Source organism: Salvia hispanica, chromosome 5, assembly GCF_029641045.1.
Source record: "Salvia hispanica isolate PSC_SH4W2 chromosome 5, Shi_PSC_v1, whole genome shotgun sequence".
In the NCBI taxonomy this organism is placed as follows: domain Eukaryota; kingdom Viridiplantae; phylum Streptophyta; class Magnoliopsida; order Lamiales; family Lamiaceae; genus Salvia; species Salvia hispanica.
Genome location: NC_142696.1, coordinates 25,936,945 through 25,948,656, shown reverse-complemented (window position 1 = coordinate 25,948,656; position 11,712 = coordinate 25,936,945). Strand labels below are relative to the sequence as shown.

Genomic DNA, 11,712 nt, shown 5'->3' with positions numbered 1-11,712 from the left:
ACCCAATATACCAGGCTTATTGGGTTGCGAAAACCTGCACCATTTGGTAAGTCAAAGTAGTGCATAATCAATACCGTATGCTCTATGCTAACGTACATTGATTAGGAAATGATAATTTACAAGACCTCGTCTTTCAGTAGATAGCATAAAGACTGTCTCGCTATTAGATCCATTCAGTGCTATACCACACCAACATCATCTTATTTCAGTAAGGCTTTGAAATAATCGGACTGACATTGCAACCTTTCACGATAGTTAGTCTAAGCCTATCTAGGTTGTGAAATTCTTCTTTTTCTTTGTTTAGAACTGACTGTGTTACCTTAAAGTGAACGACGCCCACAACCGTGTTAAGATTGGTATACTGAAAAGCATATTTCGAGCATGTTGCACGGATAGAATTGCTTGTATACAATAAATTTACAATCCACTTTTAACCCAAAACGAGAAGAAGTAATTTTATCGCATTGATGTTTGCTTGTGCGTTTATTAGATGTTTCTCAAACATTTAAATGTATAAGAAGCAAACAAGTCTAATTTTTCTACACAGTAGACTGGTCGTGAACGATGTTCACAGAAGGTGACGCAGTCGGTCCTTTGTAGAAGAGAAATAGAATTTCACAACCTAGATAAGCTTTGGCTACCTATCGTGAAAGGTTGCAGTGTCAGTCCGCATGTTTCCTTACCTTAGGAAATAAACGACACTGGTGTGGTATAGCACTGAAGGATCTAACAGTTGAGATAAGTCTTTCTTGCTATTTACCGAAAGACGAGGTCTCGGTGATTGTTATTTCTTAATCATTGTTGACATAACATTGAGCATACGATATTGATTATGCACTACTTTAATTTATCAAATGGTGCGGATTTTTCGCAATCCAAGAATCCTGATATCTTGGGTAGTGGTGATCAATGTCTAGAGGTGCTAGTATTGTTATTGCAATGAATCGTGTGCTGGGTGAGTCTAGTTTGATAATATCCTCAAGAGGGGTTCGAAAAAGGTTTTATTATTCAGAAACCCGGCCGGTTGGAATTTATTCCAGAATAATAAATAATGATTTTGAACTAGACAACTCTTGGGAAAAGATTTTAATTAATTAAAGTCAAATAGCAAACTTAAATTAATTAAAGGATATTTATATCTTAAACACAGAAAAAAATAAATTAAAGAGGTAAAGCTCGGATTACTCGTAATTTGGGATTGGACGGGCAGTCAATATTATTTTACTGTAGTGGCTGATTATAATATTCTGTTGGACTTGTATTAAATTGGGGCTCAATTTAATTAGTAAAATTCCATGGATCTCTATATAAAAGAAGATTAGAAAGAAGATTAATTAAGATTTAATTCATAATTTTCGTTCTGCTCTATGCAGTGAACGATTTTTTTTCAGTTCTCTCCAGATCTGAAATTCTATCTTCTTTCTAATCAAGCCCTTTTTTATTCTGACAAGCTTTGTCCACTCAAAGGTCATTATCTGAGTTCGGGATACAGATTAGAAGATTTGTGGTCGAGTACGAAGATCTTCATGTGGAGAAGGAGCAAGCAATCATCGATTCTTTGGAGAATCAAATCGGTAACTCTAATCCGTAGAATATCATGAATTAGGGTTTAATTCCTTAAAGCATGATTTATGTGCGTTCTTGTATGCAATTTTGATTGTTTAACATGTGGTTAATTGATCCCTTAATCAGTCAAATAGATCTGGATGCATGATTTAATTGTTTGTGCATGACTTCCGCTGTGCAAGGGACACCAATCCCCAGTAAACCGGTCTACTGAAACAAAGACTTAGACTTTGTTAAGTTACTTATACATTTAAACATGTAATAAACATCCATTAAATGTAAAACATAACAACATTATGGCAAAAATAATCTGTTTATTACTTTGGAAAATAAAATAAGAGTTTTAACAGTCTTCAATCACTCGAAAGGTGATTTCTAGTATAGAAACTCTAACACTCACCACTTCAAGACATTTTTAAGATGACATGCATGTTCTTCCACACTTTTACTATAAATCAAGATATCATCAAAATACACCACCACAAATTTTCCAATGAAAGGGCGAAGTACATGATTCATCAAACGCATGAAGGTGGAAGGAGCATTAGTCAACCCAAAAGGCATAACAAGCCATTCATTCAAGCCAAATTTGGTTTTAAAGGCGGTTTTCCATTCATCTCCTTCTTTCATGCGAATTTGGTGATATCCACTAGCTTAATCAATTTTAGAGAAACAATTAGAGCCACATATATCCTCTAGCATATCATCAAGCCTAGGTATAGGATGCTTATACTTAATGGTGATCTTATTGATGGCCCTACAATCCACACACATTCTCCAAGTTCCATCCTTCTTAGGCACCAAAATAACGGGTACGGCACAAGGTGAAAGAGATTCTTAAATCAAACCTTTGGCAAGGAGTCCCTCGACTTGCCTTTGAAGCTCTTGAGTCTCCTTTGGGTTGGCCTTGTACGCCGCCCGATTGGGGAGAGACGAACCCGGCACAACGTCAATTTGGTGCTCAATGCCCCTTAATGGTAGAAGCTCATTGGGTAGCTCATCCGGAAAGACATCCTTAAAGCCTTGCAACACACTCTCAATCACCAAAGGACATGGGTTAGTGTTAGCATTTAAACATAAATTGTTCCGGACCATGAGGAGAATGGTTGAACAGCTTTTTAGTTCCCACCCAAGGTCGGGAGTCCTAGCTAACAAGCAACCTTTTCCCTCCCTTGCTTGTGGTTTTTCTTGTTTTGGTACTTTGTTTTTGCTCTGACCACCCCAACTCTCACTTGGCTTTTTTAGCTCACCCTCACTCACAAGCCTTTTCTCTCTATCCCTTTCCCTTTCCCTTTGCAGATGTTGGTGTGCCTCAAACACATCCTTAGGTAAGAGGGGCTTCAACCTAACCTTCAAACCATTCACTATGTAGAAATATTCATTGGTGAAACCATTCTTATACACCCTCCTATCAAACTCCCAAGGCCTTCCCAACAACACGTGACAAGCCGTCATTGGAATGATATCACACATCACCTCATCCTCAAAGACACCATTCTTCAAGGGAACTAAGCATTGAGCTTTCACCTTTAGCTCTCCGGACTCCCCTAGCCATTGGAGCTTGTAAGGATTGGGATGTTTGTCAACTTTCAACCCCAATTTGGCCACCAATTGTTGACTTACCACATTAGCACAACTACCTCCATAAATAATCACCAAACAAGTTTTAGATCATACCTTGCAATTCATATGGAAGATGTTGCACCTTTTCTCTTTATGCTCTTCAAGGTCGGGTTGTACATTGAGCATCCTTAGCATCACTAGTGTCTTCGACCCCTCATCCTCTTCTTCTCCACTAGAATATGACATACGCGGCTCCACACTCGCCTCACTGCCTTCAACCACTCCATCCTCCTCATCCTCACTATGCACGCTACCATCTTGCCCAATGACCATCACTCTTTGGTTAGGGCACTCACGTGCATAGTGACCATAGCCCTTACACTTGAAACATTGCACCTTGTTACTTTCCGTTGAGGAAGGATTTTTGGTAGCTTGTGGGCTTGGGTTTGGCGATGCCTTGTATGGTGCCTTGCCTTGAGTAATAGGCGGACTCTCCACCTTCTTGGAAGGGGTACTCCACTTGTTTCCTCCCATCCCGGTTTGGTTAGAGGCCACCCTCGCCATGCTAAGAGCCACTTCTTTCCCTTACCTCTCAAAGGTTTTGGCAAAACTTAGTACTTCCCCCAATGTGATTCCCCTTAAAGCCTCAATTTGGACTTTATGCTTCAACGAAGTATTCAGACCATGGATGAATCGGTCTTGAGTGGATTCCTCCGATTCATTCACTCTAATCTTGTTCATCAAGGCAAGAAGTTCATAATAGTAATCCATCACACTCATGGATCCTTGCCTTAAGTCTTGAAGTTCCCCACGAAGCTTGTGATAATAGGACCTAGGCACAAAGGACTCCTTCATGATTCGGCACAACTCATCCCATGAACGCACATCCCCCATCCTAGCTATCCTCCTTTTCCTCAACATATCATTCCACCAAGTATTAGCATTAGCCCTAAATTCGGCCAATGCAATCTTTACCTTGTCACCCTCCGAATAGTTGTGGAGGGAGAAGATTTTCTCCACTTGAGATTCCCACTCCAAGTAGGCCTCGGGGTCAAACTTGCCATGGAATTCGGGTACGTTGTGTTTCAAGGTCTTGGACGGATCATCAAATCTCGCCCGGGGCTCCTCCTTATAGCACCTGTCCCTCCTAAATCTATCCCCATAAGGCTCCATCCCTCCATGTTGGTTTTCTACTCCAAAACGACCATACCCCCCATTTCCTCCTCCAAACCGCCTATTGGCTACATTACCCCGCACAAACCTTCCATTCTCCAAATTGTTAACTCTATCCCGAACATGTTAGGTTTGGTATACTGAAAAGCATGTTTCGAGCAAGTTTCGCGCGAATAGAATCTTGCTTGTATACGTAAAACTCTACAATCCACTTTTAACCCGATTCAGTATTATTCGAGCAGTCTCGCACGAATAGAATCACTATTATTATTACATTGTGTTTGCTTGTGCATTTATAAGATGTTTTACAAACATTTAAATGCATAAGAAGTAAACAAGTCTAAGTCTTTTGCTTAGTAGACCGGTTGTGGGCGTCGTCCACTTTAAGGTAACACGGTCAGATCTATGCAATGCTTTGCAAAAGAAAAAGAAGAATTTCACAACCTAGATAGGCTTTGGCTACCTATCGTGAAAGGTTGCAATGTCAGTCCGCATATTTCTAAGCCTTACTGAAATAATTTGACATTGGTGTGGTATAGCACTGAACGGATCTAACAGCAAGACGTGTCTTTATGCTATCTACTGAAAGACTAGGTCTTGATAAAATGTTATTTCTTAATCTACATATGTTAGCATTGAGCATACGGTATTGATTATGCACTACTTTGACTTATCAAAAATGGTGCGGATTTTTCGCAACCCAATAATCCTGATATATTGGGTAATGGTGATTAATATCTAGCGGTACTAGGATTGCTATTATGTTGAAATGTGCACGAGGTGAGTCTCGTTTGATAATGTCCTCAAGAGGAGCTCGAACAAGGTTTTATTATTCGGAAAACTGGCCAGTTGGAGTTTTATTACTCTATGAATAATAAATAAGTGTTTCTTGCTAAGTCCACTCTTGGAATTAATAAGATATTAATTAATTAAGTCCATAGCAGACATTTATTAATTAATGGACATTTATATCTTAAGCGCGGGAAATAAATAATATAAATATCGGAAACCCGGATTACTTGTAATTTCGGATTTGGATGGGGAGAGTTCAATCTTACTTCTGTAGTGGCTGCTCGTAATATTCCAATATAAGCTTGTATTAAATTGTGGGTTCAATTTAATTAGTAAAAAGCTAATTGGGGGAGCCCATATCCAAAACCTTCCATAGATCCCTGTCTGAGCCCAAAAGGAACTTAATATAAATAGGAGAATAAAGGAGACAGAAAAGATCACAATTTTCATACTTGAAATTTTTGAAATTTTCGGCCCCCCCAGCTGAAGGAGATTTCGATTTCTACTCCTTTTCCCAAAAGGATTTCTTCTGTCTTCTTTATTCGAGTCCTAGTATTTTGATAAGATCAGCCCACCCTGATATCGAGATACAGTTCGGGAACCAGAGAGAAGATCCGTGGTCTAGTATTGAAGATCATTACGTGGAGAAGGCGCGAGCAATCGACGATTCTTTGGAGAATCAAAATCGGTAACTCTAAACCGTAGAATTCATGTTTTAGGATTTACTTTCTTTGAGCATGAATTATTTGCGTTCTAGCATGCAATTATCTGTTTAACATGTGAATTGATTAATCGCATAATCGGTCAAATAGATCCGTGTCTGATTTATTTGCTTTGTTTAAGTCTTCCGCTGTGCAAGGGGCACCAAACCCCAGCAATTGGTAATCAGAGCCAAGTTTTGGCTCTGATTATGTGGATTAATTTAATGTTATGTGAATTGGTTGAATGCATGATTTTCTTCGTTGCGTGGTTGTTATTTTTCAAATAATTTAACATATCGTATGAAGTTCAATTCAATTCACCCTCCGTTGACCACAATTTCAATTCAATCACCCTCCGTTGACCAAAATTTGAGAGAATCACGTTTTGATTCAATTTGAATCATTCCGGCGTGAATTTGGACTAATCAACGTCCAGTAAATCGAAGCTTCCCATCGCGAGGTGATCTCCGGCATGCTGGACTCTACAGCTTGGGAAGTCCGATCAGATGGGTTGTTCAGCGATGATGGGTCTGATGTGGAGAAGCAGCACGAACAGCAGCGACAGTTCGTTTGTGACAGCGGCGGCGACCGGAGTCCAGGCTGCCCAAGCTGTCAGGCTGGGCTGTCTCGACGGGTCGCTGGCAGCAACGGTGATGATGCAGCAGCAGTTTCGTGTTGAGGCAGCAGCAGCTGCGTAGACGACGTCGCACAAGTGACGACGCAGCAGCAGCGCCGGAGACGTCACAGCACCGATGATGACGCAGCAGCGCGACGCAGAAAAGCAGCGGGTCGCGAATCGAGTGGGAGCCCTTTGTGGGAAATTCCCGGACTCGTGAGGCGAATGCGATCTGGCCAGAAACGTGGCAGCGGCCATGGATTCAGTGAGAGTCCAGCCAAGCCATGCAAGGTTCGGTCAGAGTTCGCCTTCCAAATTTGATTAGGATTTCAAATCCTTGGATTCAATTTTGGAAATAATTCTAAATTAATTTGGAAATAAGATTTGAATATATCTTTTGTGGATTTGATATATTATATAAGATTTGATTTTGTATTAAATCATGGATTAATTATAGATTTTATCTTTATTTTTTTATGGATTTGTAGGGATTTAATTCCTAGATAAATCCTAGTTAAATTTAGATAATGACAATCTAATTTTTATCTATATCCTATGGATTAATGTGGATTTATCCATAGACAAATCCTAGTTGGATTTAGATAATGATAATATTATTTTATTCTTATCCTATGAGTTTATATGAATTTATTCATAGATAAATCTAGATGGATTTGGATAGTGATAATGTAATATTTTATTCTTATCTTATAGATTTATATGGATTTATTCCTAGATAAATCTTGGATAGATTTGAATAATTCGAATATAATATTATTTAATTCTATGGATTTATATGGATTTACTCCAAGTTAAATCCTAGATGGATTAGGATTAATATTAATATTGATTTATTTTATCCTATGGATTTGAATAGATTTAATTCTATTAAGACAAATCCTAGATGGATTAAAATAAGTATTAATCCAAGTTATCCTTATCTTTTGGATTTATGTCCTAGATAGATTAGGATAAAGATGATATATAAGAAAATCCTATTTAATTGGATTTAGATAAATTATTTATCTAAGAAATCCTAAGTAATGTTTGATATATTCTGGATATCTATTCTAAATAGAATTAAGATTTGTATAAATCTTGGTTGATAGGATTTTATTTTTATCTTATGGATTATGATGGGATTATTTCTATCTAGTAATATCCTAGTGCGATTTAAATAATAATAATCCTAGATCAGCGTTATCTTGAATTGTAGGATTTGATATTATCGAGATAAAATCTAGAATAATCCTAAATGGATTTGGATAGTTTATACTATCTTGATAAATCCTAAATGAATTTGGATAAAGATTATCCAATATAAAACTTAATTATTTAATTGATTCTCCCTTGACTAGATTAAATAATTGTCAATAATTATCCTATGTGTTTAAATGTCATGCATTAAATGGATTTATCTGTTTATTTGGTGTTTATCTATTTTAAGTGGATTATCTGTCTTATCTGCTTATGTGATAATTATGCAAAAACTATACAAAATATCTAAGTGATGATTACAACAAGTGCGTTGTATACGGTCTCCATCGGTTGGACTGCCAAATTTTGTGAAGCTGATTTTCTAATATTATCGCCACCTACAGAGTAGGGGCATAATCCTACGAAAATAGTAAGTTCATAAGGGCAGACTTGTTAGAGTTTAGTATACTGGAAAAGCATCTTTCGTATGCTTGTATATGTAATAACTCTTCTATCCATTTTTACCATTTAATGAGAAAGAATATTTTGTTACAATGTGTTTTGCTTATGGGTTACTTATGTATTTATGAGATGTTGAAATATGTTTTCCATTTAAATACATAGTTTAAGCAAAATGAGTCTAAGTCTTCTGCACAGTAGACGAGTTGTGAGCGGCGTTCACAGTAGGTAACTTGTCGGTTCTTGCAGTAAGAACAATGTTTCACAACCTAGATAGACTTTGACTACCTATCGTGAAAGGTTGCGACGTCAGTGTGGTATAGCACTGAAAGGATCAAACAGTGAGATAAGTCTTTCTTGGCTATTTACTGAAATACGAGGTCTCGGTGATTGTCATTTCTTAATCATTGTTGACATAACATTGAGCATACGATATTAATTGAAAACGACTTTGACTTATCAAATGGTGAGGGTATTTCGTTGCCCAAGAATCTTGATAGATTGGGTAGTGATCATTAATGTCTAAGTGGTGCTAGTATTGTTATTGCAATGAATCGTGTGCTGGGAGAGGCCAGTATGATATTATCCTCAAGAGGTGTTTAGAAAAAGGTTTTATTATTCAGAAAACTGGTCAGTTGGAATTTATTCCATGAATAATAAATAATGTTTCTAAACTAGACCACTCTTGGAAAAAGAAATTAATTAATAAAAGTCAGATAGCAGACTTGATATTAATTAATGGATATTTATATCTTTAACACGGGAAATGATTTAATTAAAGAGGAAGTCCCGGAATACTCGTAATTTCGGTTTGGACGGGCAGTCAATATTATATCTATAGTGGATGATAATAATATTTAAGTTTGGGCTTGAATTAAATTAGTTTTAATTTAATTAGTGAAAGCCTGAACTGTGGCCCAATCCAATCCTCCATAGATCTATGGTCTGGCCCAAAATAATTAACTTAATATAAAAGGGAGAAGAAGAGAAGACAGAATTAATACTACCGATATTTTTCGTTCTCTGCAGTCTGGGAGAGAGAGTGAATTTTCGGTATTTAGGGTTCTTCAATTCTTCTCCAGCTTTTGAGGATTTGACGAGCTTTGTCCACACAAAGGTCAAATTCAAGTTAAAGGGAACAGATCAGAAGATCCGTGGTAGAGATCGATTGAAGAAGGAGTTCGAATTCAATTGCTTGAATTCATACGGTAAATCGTTCTATTTAAATGCATATATATTCAGTATGATCTTGATTATATGCTTATGAACATGTTTCTAGTTTACAATCAGATAAAAGCATGTTTAGATGTAAATCTTTCAATCAAACTAAATAGATTTCCGCTGCAAAACCAACAATTGGTATCAGAGCCTGTTTTTAGGCTCTGATTGTTTGATTTACTACATGCTTTTATTGTATGAATAGCATGTTTATAGTTTTCGATGCTTGTTTTAGTGTTCAATTTTTTTTTATTTGTTGAATCTAGAACTTTCGAAAACAGTTCTTGATATATGCGTGTTTATTTGTTGCATTCAATTTTAATCGCAACAATTTTTTATATATGCATCAAAACGTGCCTATCAAGTTAAAGGGGTTGCTGACCGTTCAAGGCTGAGAGCAGCCCCATGTCACGACTCGATTAAGTGGGAGCTGTCAGTTGGAAGCCGAGGACAGCTCCGGATCACTCGCGATTAGTCGACGAGAAGGCGAGATCGATGGTTGCCGTAGAGCGTTTCTGGCTGAACTTCAGGCCGAGAGCAACGTCGGAAATTTCGGTAATCTGAAACTGACCGGCGGTCAGTTTCGAGGCAACTGCTGGACGTGTTTTACACGACCGAGAGCGGTGCTACATCGGCGAGAATGACTCCCAGAAAATCTGCTACTTCGTGGTGGATTGGGGACGTCAAGTTTTCTCTGCTGAATCGCCGGAGTAGAAAGCAAGGGTTACTGCTGGCTGTCCCGGTCAGTGGGAGTAACGAGCTGCTCTTCCTCGACGTTATGTCGTGCAAAGAAATGTGCTGCTGGCCACGACGTCGTGACCGAGAGCAGCGCCGATTTTCTTTGAAATCGTTGAAACTGATTTAGTTTCGTGCTGCGTGAATTGTGGAAAGAGTCTTCTACAAATTTTGAATCTGATTACGTGGCTTGTGATGGTTTTGAATATGTGACTCCTTATTATATCATTATTTGATTAATATGTTTTCATGCATATTGTTACGAAACCGTGTCTCATGTGAACTAATGCATGCTTTGTTAATTTAGTATGCGTGCACTATGTTTTGGGACTGATCCTATTTTTTAGGAACCAACTACGTGATCTATGAGATATGTCTGTTGCATAATATACTTGAGAACTCATGTCTTGTAGCAGTAGGAAATTAGGTTTGGTATTTTTAGTTAGCATTGATTATATATTGTAATCGATCAAATGCTATGTAACTAAAATCAAAATTAATTTTTATATGGAATATCATTAAATTAATTTATTATGATTTAATATAGGTTTGAACTTTAATCTAAATCTTAGGGATTTTGATAGATGACATCTATCTAGATATATCCTAGATAGATTAGATTTGGTCGTTCAAATAAATCCTATAAATCTAGGATTCCATTTTTATGGAATAAATAAATTGGAATTTAATGTAGAGTATTTCCATAATATATACTTATCATGATATGGTTAGGTTTGAATTATAATCCTTATCTATAAGTTATTGATAAATTTTATTTATCTAGAATATATCTTAAGATGATTTGGATAAGTATTTTCCAACTAAATCCTATTATATCTAGATTTCCTAAACCTAATGGAAAAGGATAAGTGTTATAATTAATATTATTATTACAATTATTAGTTAATAATAATTGATTAATATTAATTAAAGAAAATATTTGATTAATTATTTATAATTATTATTAATTATTAATTAATCAAATTATTTAATTATCTTAGTTTAATTTCATGGATTTAATAGAACTATCTATTAATTTGAAATTAATATAAGTGAACTTTCTGCCTAATTCACTTAAGTGATAATTAAAAGAAAAATCATATCTTAAAATAACTAAGCGATAATTACGATCTCTATCGTATATGGTCTCCAAAGAATTAGTCTATGTATGAAGCAGTTTCCAATATTAACGTGACTCACCTTAGTGGGAGCCTTAATCCTAAGAAACAGTAAGTTCATTGGTTAGACTTCTCAAAATTAAGTTCAATTTTATCTAGACGTGATTTCCAATATTATCGCGACCCACCTTAGTGGGAGCTTTAATCCTAAGAAATTGCAAAGTTCAGAAGATTAAATTGAATTGTGAGATAACTGTAGAATTTTGTTTGTGGCGTGCGACCTTCCTTAGAAGGAGTATCAATACAGAAATGAAATTCTTGGTGTGAATATTCAATGGTACAAGCTTAGGCAACGTTTGGCGGCCATGCCACCTTAGTGGTCTCTGGACTATTCGTAGATGTTGTGACCAGAATTTTGTTAAATATGAATTTTTTTACTTGACCTCCCTAGAGGCGTACTTAATTCTATTTGACTGTTGTGAGAATCTAAACGGTTTTAATGGTTTTTACTCTTTAGAATCTTACATAGTTTGTAACAATAAGCTATTCTTTTTCTCAGCTAAATCCAAACAAG

At 36.6% G+C, this 11,712-nt stretch overlaps 1 protein-coding gene across 1 annotated transcript; it reads right to left on the bottom strand.

Moving 5' to 3' along the window:
- Positions 1-3,714: 3,714 nt before the first annotated feature.
- On the bottom strand, positions 3,715-4,302 carry LOC148926548 (uncharacterized). Its single transcript, XM_089059167.1, has one exon. The coding sequence runs from the start codon at positions 4,300-4,302 to the stop codon at positions 3,715-3,717; it is 588 nt and encodes a 195-aa protein (XP_088915293.1).
- Positions 4,303-11,712: the final 7,410 nt, after the last annotated feature.